We start from the raw sequence: 10,052 nt of genomic DNA on the forward strand, positions 1-10,052 counted from the left end.
TCCAAAAGAAGTCGGCAGATTGCTGGGGGGACAACACAGACACACAGACACACACACACACAGACACACACACAAAGAAAGAGCTACAGTATAGGTGGAGAGAATACAGGGATACTGGAATGTAAATAGGTACAATATTATTTGTCCAACAGCATGAAATGACCAGCACATTCAGTCTGTGTGGGAGTCAATCGGATAATAATAGTAATGATTCAGCACTTTATTTACCCAGTCTGTTATATAAACTTGATGACCAAAAGTATGTGGACGCCCTAACATTTCACCCATTTGTAAGAGCTGAATATATGATTCATTCAATCAACCACAGGCAGTGATGTGCTAATATAACAGCATCTCTTCTGGTTTCAGGCTTTGCGCCACGTTTGGAACCTGGCTGCAGGGATTTGCTCCCATTAAGCCACAAGAGCATGAGTGAGGTCCAGCTTTGGGCGATAAGATCTGGCTTCACAGTCAGCGCAGGCCCATCGTGCCCATCCACACCAAACTAGGAAAGCCATTTCTGAGAAAACCATTTATGAAGTGTGTGCGGGGGGACATTGGGATGTTGAAAGAGCAAAGGGCCAAACACACACACACTGCTGCCGCAAAGTCGGAGGCACTTTATTCACCAGAAATATCATTCTGTACTGTAAAGCATCGCAACTCAAGGCAAGGCCAGTTTCTTTGTATAGCACCTTTCAACAGCAACGGCAATTCAAAGTGTTTTACGCCACGTACAAAAAGGCAATAAGACAAGTTTAAAAAAAAAAAAAGACAACAGAAAGATAGGAAATGTTTCTTTTTTAAATAAAAGAGTTAAATTAAATACAATATACAAGAACTTACGAAATAAAAAAGATATAACTGAATAAAACAAAGAAGAAGAAAAATGATATGAATTATAAAAACAAAAAACTCAAACTATATTTATGGAGTATATACTATCAAAAAAAATTAGAAGAAGACAAGACAGCAAGTTTGAATTCACCTTCAGTCTTTCATGGAGTTCTTGGGACAAAGGGGGACCGTCGCACAGTTGTCCCCAGCTCATGTCCTCAGGACCTGAAAAGAGCAGGAACACATTCAGGTGCTGAGATGAGACATACACCTTCCTTCCCTCTTCTCCCTCTTCTCCTTCACACTGCTTTTCTTCTGTCTTTGTTTCATTCTCTACCCTGCTGCACTTATCTTTGCCCACTGTGTTCATGTTTGTGCTCTACACTACACTTCTACATTCATCACTGTTTCATTGTGTTGTGTTAGATCTATTCTGCTACTTTCTGCTGTCTCTGACTCTATTCCATTTTTAAACTGACTTTTTTCTTTTTGATCACATGTACATATGGATTTCATGGATGCATATTATTACTGTGGCTCTGGATAAGTTATCACCAAGTAGGTATAATTATATACATTGACTGTTTATGTCACTCGATATGACACTTGATATAATTTCAAATTCTGCCCAAAACATATATGATGATTTTTTTAAAAATATATGATATTGGTGCATAAAACATGTCCCTCAGAATGGTCACATGAACATTTAGTCTTCTTTTAATAATCCTGAGCCGCATTATTTACCCAGCTGCTAGTCAGGTTTGAACAAATGACAGATGCTGTCTTTCTGATGTGGACAGTGTCCACTGTGAAAGATCTTACTGAGGTGTCTTCACATGAGCTTTCTGAAGACACCTCGCATGTCTTTTCCTTTAGGTTTGCTTTCAGCATCGGTCAGGTCCCACTGTCTACTCTTGTGGTCTTGTGGCCTCAATGTGGCCCTCCAAGGTCTACAAAGGCTTTCAGTTTTTGTATTCAATGGTGCAAAGAGAAAAGAGGTTGGTGACCCTGTCAGCAAGAAGGGAAACTTGAAAACAGAGTTATAATGAGAGTTAAAATATAGTTCTTGACTTACACTTCAAAAATGCTGAGTTTGCTAGATTCTGACAGAATCAGTCAGTTGTTGAGATCCACATATTTGTGGCCATATCTGTGAAAGTGAATCACACAGTGGGTACTGTAGAATTTTACAGATTTATTGAGCTCTTTGTGTTTCTGCAAAGAAAAACAAACAAATTTAAACCATAAGTCATGCATTCTGATGCTTCGTGAAAAACATGAACTTATCATGCTTGTGCAGACAGTGACCTTTTATTTATTTATTTTTTTTTTCGAACGTGCAGGTGGATTTTTCAGTTATTCTGTGTATTTAACGAATTTAATAAAGTATCTCTATCTATCTCTATCTATCTATTAATTTTTCATTTGTGAAATCTATGTATCTAGACTTACTTCATGTTTTACAGCTACGGCCATGGACAGTTTTATGTATTATTTAATTCAGGCTCATCCTTGCATGTGCTGTCTGTAAAAAGAAAAACAGTGGTCGTTGGTGGCGTGACAGAAACGGGTTCATAACCCTCTATAGCCTGAGGTTTCCTCAGCACTTAAGTCGAAGCTTCAGCCTATTTTTTTTTTTTTTTTTTTGGTCTTTTTTCATGCTGCTGTAAACGCATTCCATTATCCTTAAAAAAAAATCTGCAGGAAAAGACTGCTCAGGGTGTCCTCTGTCTGTTGCTGCTGCTGTGTGTTTACAGCGTTAGCAGCTTACTGACAGAAGAGGGCGTGTTGGTGTGTGTGTCACCGCACAGCTGCTCCTGCGGGTCCTGGCCTGACACCGCTCTGATTTCGGGCTCACACCATCAGCTACAGCTCTCTGCTGAAAACCACGCACCTCTGTGTTCTAGTGATGGTTTAGGGTTGAGGGTGACATGTTCCTCTAGGCTTTTTTTTTCTCCAGGCTGGGCGATTCTCTCTTTTCAAAGTGTTCTCCGAAAAAGAAACAAAAAATGTTGCTGAGTTCCTTAGAAGTTAACATTGTGGGGATGCATGGTTTTCATTTGACAGCAGCACGACGCATCCCTTCACCCTGTCCACAGACAGAGGCTGTGGTCGCGTTCCAAACATGTGCGTTACAGCATGGTGTGTGTTGAATATAAATCTAACCAGGCCTGCTGTGTGTGCAGTTCAAATTAAATTAAGTCAAAAAAAAGAGATGCGAGTGTGTGTGTGTGTGTGTGTGTGTGCGCGCGTGCGTGTGTGTGTGTGTGTGTGTGTTGTCTTTTAATGGACCATGTAAACAACATCTCACTCAGCCCACTAAAAATAACAAGAAAAAAATGACGCAACAGAAAAGAGTAAAGCTAAAGTTAGGTAAAGGTTACAGTTAGGCATGAACTGGTTATGGTTAAGGTTAGGGTTAGGCTGTCCGAAATTAATGGAAGTCAATGCAACGTCCTAACAAGGATAGCTGCGTAAACTTGTGTGTATGTGTGCGCGCGCGCACGTGTGTATGTGTGTGTGTGTGTGTGTTTGTGGTTATTGCTGGCCAGGGTCTGCAGAGCCAATCAGCTGCTCATGCAGATGACGTGCTGATGTCCTACGTCAGCCCCGCCGCTTGTCAGGATCAGAGCTCCACACACACCGGCAACAAACACATACACACACTCCCTCTCCGATCCGGACAGCACAGCCCCTGGCCCCGGCAGCCCCGGCAGCGGAGGAACACATCCAGGCTTCCAGGCGCCGCAGCCCGCTGTGACAGTGGACCTAACATCGCCTTACTTTGTGGACATGGGAGACATGGGGGATCCGCCGAAAAGTAAGACAGTTGCTCGGTGTTGGGAGGCGATTCTGGGACTGAATTCATCACAACTTGAGAGCTGACTTAGTTGCGTTGTGATGGCTGCAGACAGAACATATTTTCTTGGCCTATTAAAAGTCACTGGGATCATAAAATACTGAATTTTATAGAAGGTTTCAGTCAGTCGATGTTAGTCTGCCTACTGATTTTAATTTCGGTAATTTAGCACCCCGATCGGTCGTAATAGTAATAATAATAATTAGTATTACTATTATTTTTATTATTATTATTATAACAATTCTTTTAACGTCATTTGACACATTATTTGAGTCTACTTCAGTCAGCAGACAGTTGTGTACAATGTGTGTGATGTGTCCTGCTCATGCTGGTCTTCTAGAGAAACGGCTGGTGTCTCTGTGCGTGGGCTGCGGGAACCAGATCCACGACCAGTACATCCTCCGGGTCTCCCCGGACCTGGAGTGGCACGCCGCCTGTCTCAAATGCGCCGAGTGCAGCCAATACCTGGACGAATCCTGCACGTGTTTTGTTCGGGACGGAAAGACTTACTGTAAACGGGACTACATCAGGTAGGACGGCCGGGACTGGACGGGACGACCCCCCCCCCCAACCCCCATCCCCACCTCCCATCCCTTCAGATACGCACAAACAGGAGCTGGAGCGGCACGGAGACTGGAATGAGAATAATAATAAGAATAATTTCAGATATTTTGACAATATCAGAATGAGAATATTCGGACTGATGTAAGTCACATGGAGCTTTATTTTCAGTGGGTTAACATGACTTTGAACTTTAGGACCTTAATCATTTTTACTGTCGACAGACAGTTTGTTGTAGACCTGAGCTGTCAGTGTGTCACTGTCTTATGTTTACATCAGATGCATTTTAAAACCTTGTGACAGTTCACACGAGGCCCACAGAACTCATCTATCAATGATTCCGACCAGACTGTGGGCTCCTTTGTGACAGAAGGACCTGTAGAAAATCATGAAAAAATTAAATAAAAAAAAAAAAAACATGCTAACTTAAGATGTTATTATTTTTTAGTGACACGTAAATTACTCCCTGGTTTGCTGCTGTTATTACAACACCTGAACAATTATGAGGAGACACCACGAACGGCCCTGCAGTTGCTGTCTAATGACAAAATGTAAAAACAGTGTGGATAAAAAGCATCACCCGGAAAAACGAGCGAACTTCAGAGGAATTAGATTAACCAGAGTTATATCTAAAAAAAAAAACCGTGTTGTTACTGCTTATGTAATGCTACTACTATTATTATCATGATTATTACTTTTATTACATAAATAGAATTTTGCTTTTCAAATAATATTAATTATATCTAGAAACTTTATGATATCTTATTGAAAAAGACAATATCTTGATATGATTATTATTATTTTCATTATTTCTTTTTGTTATCATAATGGAAATAACTTGCTTTTCAAATTACCATAAGTAATGTATAGAAGTGTTTTGATAGCTTATTGAAAAGCAGCCGAAAGAGCTGCTATTATTATTATTATTATTATTATTATTATATAATTATTATTATTATTATTATTGTGATTATTGTTTTTGCTATTATTATGAAGCCAAATTGTCGGTCGTGTCATTTCTGCCATCCTGTTTATTTTATGATTAGATTTATTTTAGCGATGAGCTGCTTGCAGTGAAACTGATCAGACCGTGTGTGTGTGTGTGTTTGTGTGTGTGTGTGTGCGCGCGCGCTCCCCGCAGGTTATACGGAATTAAATGCGCCAAATGCAACATCGGCTTCAGTAAGAACGACTTCGTGATGAGGGCCCGCTCCAAGGTCTACCACATCGAGTGTTTCCGCTGCGTGGCCTGCAGCCGGCAGCTCATCCCGGGAGACGAGTTCGCTCTGCGGGAGGACGGGCTCTTCTGCCGCGCGGACCACGACGTGGTGGAGCGGGCCAGCCTGGGCCCCGGAGACCCGCTCAGTCCGCTGCACCCCGCCAGACCGCTGCAGATGGCAGGTAAAGTCCCGGAGCGTGGGAGACAGGCCACGAGGACTGTTACTGCTGCCAAACACGCGCTTTAACTCGCTCGGCTGTGACTTCTCTTTTTTTTTTCTTCGGGAGTTCTGAAGCCTTTTTTCCGTTATGTGGATTCGGGTCAGGTGCGCCTTAAAAAAAAAAAAAAGGATTATCCGAGTTGACTCTCCCAGGCGGAGACAGGCTGTGATGTTTCATGTTCTAAGTAACTACACCTCTTGTATTTCACTGTTCCTCTGAGTTTTATCTGTGTGCAGTGATGTAGTCTGCAGACTCGGGATGTAATATCAAAGTGATTCACTGACCAGGTCTGATCTTGATTTTAATGTAGCCCTAAATCTCGTGCAGTGGCGGGGAAACTGCTCCTGGTGCCACAACTAACAAAGTGAGGGGCTGTTGTGAGGCTGTTTGACTCGCTGGTGTTTTCTGTTGGACTGGTTCTGGTGTCTGCTCCTGCAAATAGCTACGTCTTCTGCGTTTCTGTTCTGTTCTGCATACCACTGTCCGCTCTGGAGATTAGATACAGCAGGGCGCTGCTGTCAGAAATACACCCGGCTTATCACTGGCGGACGGAGGAAGGGTGACACACACATGGCTGTGGGTCCAGGATCCTAGAAACGCTTTGAAATCTTCTGCATGTCTGGAATGAGTTGGAGTTTTATTTTATTTTCGCCACCTCGCCCTGATGGTTTTCAGTGGGTTTTGACCTTAAGCGAGATGAGTCAGTCAGAGCCGAGCTGTTCTCTTCATTTAAACCAATTATGAAGTGAAGCCTGCGGCTCCTGAATCCATGAGATGCGCTCGTATTTAGATGCAGTTTATCACCGAACTATTTTGAGTAGAACAGACAAATGCAGTGAAACGTGGTTGCTATTATGCAAACCTTCTGGGTCTGATCTTCTATAAGCTATAACGTCAGTAACGTTGTGTCTAAGTTTCTAAGATTTCGCAGAGAGTTGCGCATCGTGTGCAGCAGGGACATGTGCGACTACTCCTGGAAAGACTCCTATGAAACTCATAAGCCGGTCTCATCCGGCCACAGAATTCCTTATCTTTATCTTGTAAAGCCACTCTGCAGACAGATAAATTGATTTGTCTTCCCTTGGTTGTTTTCCCCTCCCCCGTCCTTTCTCAACAGCAGAACCAATCTCGGCCCGGCAGCCTGCGCTGCGGCCTCACGTCCACAAACAGCCGGAGAAGACCACCCGGGTCCGGACGGTGTTAAACGAGAAGCAGCTGCACACGCTGCGGACTTGCTACAACGCCAACCCGAGGCCCGATGCACTAATGAAGGAGCAGCTGGTGGAGATGACCGGCCTCAGCCCGCGAGTGATCCGGGTCTGGTTCCAGAACAAGCGGTGCAAGGACAAGAAGAGGAGCCTGCTGATGAAGCAGCTGCAGCAGCAGCAGCCCAATGACAAGACGGTAAGAGGCCGGAGCGAACATCTGATAGTGATATTATAGTGGAATAGACTGGATTAGGACAAAACTGGTCCTGAATTCTGCAGCTCGGTCTGCTCCTGTTCTGCTTTTATTACGATACAAGTTCAACCAGAGTCAATTTAAGGGAGCCCCTTTTTAAGACCACTGACCAATGAGCTTGCAAAGAAGTCAAGTCAATTTTATTAAAGCCCCAAATCACACATTTGTCTCTTGAGTCAGCGACAGCGGCGGTGTAAGGGTCCCGGGCTTTAAGGTCTTGGAGTGTTTTATGCACGAGCTCATCCAGAGCTTTGAGATCCAACCTGTGCACGAGATAAAGAACAAAGCAAGTTCGCACCATACATAGCAATCTGTTTCTCTGTGTATTTATGTTTGTTTACTTATTTATTGATTGTTATACTGATGATTAACCCCCACCCCACCCACTCCCTCCCAGTGTACACACACACACACACACACACCCTGGCCATCTGTAACCAGCAAATCAGCCACATTTAAAGATGTGTGCACTTTGTGCTGACCACGACGCCTCCTCTTGCAGAACATCCAGGGAATGACGGGCACCCCGATGGTGGCAGCCAGTCCGGAGCGGCACGACGGCGGCATCCAGGCCAACCCAGTGGAGGTGCAGAGCTACCAGCCACCCTGGAAGGTCCTCAGTGACTTCGCCCTGCAAAGCGACATCGACCAGCCGGCCTTCCAACAACTGGTTCGTGTTTTCTTTTTATTTTTTTGTCGTTGTTCACTAAGTCACGCTTTGAATGCAGCCCCTTTATTTATTTACTCAGTTGCAATATTCGAGATCCAATTGGATCTGAACGGAAAATGTATTTTAAATAGCAATGTACAAATATGTGTGTGTGTGTGTGTACTCCTATCCTGTGGCAGGGTTTAATTGTGTATTTAAAACAAATTATTAGCTACTCCTCCACAAGCTGAGCGTTTTCTCCGGGCAGCTGCCGCTGCAGTCACTCAGATTCAGAATATATGATTAAGATGAACATCATCGCGTGTTAAATCATTGGTCCAAGTTTCCCAGCACAGTTAAAAAAAAAAAAAAAAACATTTCCTTCAAGGGAAAATTAACCGTTCAATAGAAGGGACTGCTTATTGTAATGAAGCGGTTCCAGCTGGTCTGGAGGTTGTGAGTTCTGAGTTCGGCCTCATGTCCAGGATTCAGCCATGACTGTCATCTCGCCTGGTTCACTGTAGTCTCCTCTTTAATTCATATTCTTAGACAGAGGAAGGCCTGTTCATGGTGTGGCCAGGGCGCTCTCTCTCTCTCTCTCTCTCTCTCTCTCTCTCTCTCTCTCTCTCTCTCTCTCTCTCTCTCTCTCTCTCTCTCTCTCTCTCTATCTCTCTCTCTGAAAAGCCACCAGTCCAGTCCAGAGATGCTCCTGACGTGAACACAGACCCAGGGCACAGTCATGGCTTTTTTTTAAAAATTTATATTATATTTATATATGTATATTCTTAACGATTTATTTTCTTTCGCATCACAGACATCACCACGCGATATCTTAAAAAACCTCAGTGAATTATTAACATTTATGACAAAGAAGTGGAACGTGACACGCAGTTCATCCGGTCTTTGGATCTGTGTTTAGACAAGTAAAATAGTGTAAATAAAACAAATGGCTGTAATTAAACCATTACAGCTCAGTTGAGCTCATCTTCAGGACATATGGCGTTTACTTTCATTTATTTATTCTTTTTTAAATTTTATTTTATTATTACTATACATCACCAGTAGACATACAAATGTTTTAGGGGCCTGAGTGTGTTTTCCTGTGTAATTGTCACGCACAGACTTTAATCTTCAGTAAAATAAATAATCCAACGGAGCGGACGTCAGGTCTGCTTCTCTTCTTGTAAATTAGAGATCACTGTTCCGCTGCAATGCAGGACAAATCAATCTGCAATTAATCTACAATTAATAACAATCCTGTCACTCACGCTTCGACATTGTTAACAATAGGCCTGATGTTGACTGTGATGTATGGTTCTACTCTTTGGTGGTTTGTTTTCACTGGGTAAATTCAGCAGTTGTCCTGCAGCTTTGGAACCGCTGGACAATCATGTCCATAATAGTATATAGGACATAGTCTGTGTCTCCGTCCTGCCTGCTCAGAAACTGAATTTCTGCCTTTCCATCCCTCACTCTGACGCGAACCTGACCGTGGTGCTGTCCAGATGTTTCTGACCGCTGCTCCATGTGTCCCGCAGGTCAGTTTCTCGGAGGGAGGACCGGGTTCGAACTCGACGGGCAGCGAAGTAGCGTCCATGTCGTCCCAGCTTCCAGACACGCCAAACAGCATGGTGTCCAGTCCCATCGAGGCCTGAGCAGACGCGGCATGGACGGACTGAACTGAACACACGGCTCTCGTTCATCCCATCCCTCCCGACTGCACCAAAACAACCCCCCCTGGTTGTATTTTGACACTGTGAAGACAATCATGGGATTTTTTTTCTTTCTTTCTTTTTTTTTTTTTTTTGTCAACCATAGCCACCCATTCTAATGTCCTGGATGGACGTTAGCATGGACATTAGAATGCCCTGTGGATGGACATTAGAGCGTCCACGTCCATCCGTGCGTCGTCATGGCCGGTGCTGCCCGATCACACGCCTGGTTACAGTTGCCAAAAAACGAGAAGACATGAACATAAGTCCATCGATGAAGGGGACCTCTGAGTAGGAGACAGACCTGTACTTCAACTACATCTAAAATGCTGTGCGCTACTTTGAATAGGAAAAAAACAAAAAAAAACAAACTGGTGATTTTTTTTAAAAAAATTCATAAACGCACTTCATCATATAATTGACCGTTTGGAGGGAACAGCACTGCTTTTCTTCATTTAATTACACGATTTCCTACATGACCCAAGTACTAAAGCATTTGCAACAAGGTATACCTCTATTTTGCCACAAG

The 10,052-nt window shown here is 43.5% G+C and overlaps 1 protein-coding gene across 5 annotated transcripts; it reads left to right on the forward strand.

The window, feature by feature from the left end:
* Positions 1-3,519: 3,519 nt before the first annotated feature.
* isl1a (ISL LIM homeobox 1a) lies at positions 3,520-9,578 on the forward strand. 5 transcript variants are annotated; one of them, XM_041042444.1, is made up of 6 exons: positions 3,520-3,661; positions 4,041-4,230; positions 5,403-5,662; positions 6,819-7,105; positions 7,665-7,832; positions 9,317-9,578. In XM_041042444.1, exons 1-6 carry the CDS (start codon positions 3,634-3,636, stop codon positions 9,464-9,466), a joined length of 1,083 nt encoding a protein of 360 aa, XP_040898378.1. In that variant the 5' UTR covers positions 3,520-3,633; the 3' UTR covers positions 9,467-9,578. The 5 variants fall into 5 exon arrangements, with proteins under 5 accessions (XP_040898378.1, XP_040898379.1, XP_040898380.1 ...); XM_041042445.1 differs by having other exon boundaries at positions 6,822-7,105; XM_041042446.1 differs by having other exon boundaries at positions 6,822-7,105; positions 9,350-9,578.
* The last annotated feature ends 474 nt before the right edge of the window (positions 9,579-10,052 follow it).

This window comes from Toxotes jaculatrix, chromosome 7 (genome assembly GCF_017976425.1).
Source record: "Toxotes jaculatrix isolate fToxJac2 chromosome 7, fToxJac2.pri, whole genome shotgun sequence".
NCBI lineage: Eukaryota > Metazoa > Chordata > Actinopteri > Toxotidae > Toxotes > Toxotes jaculatrix.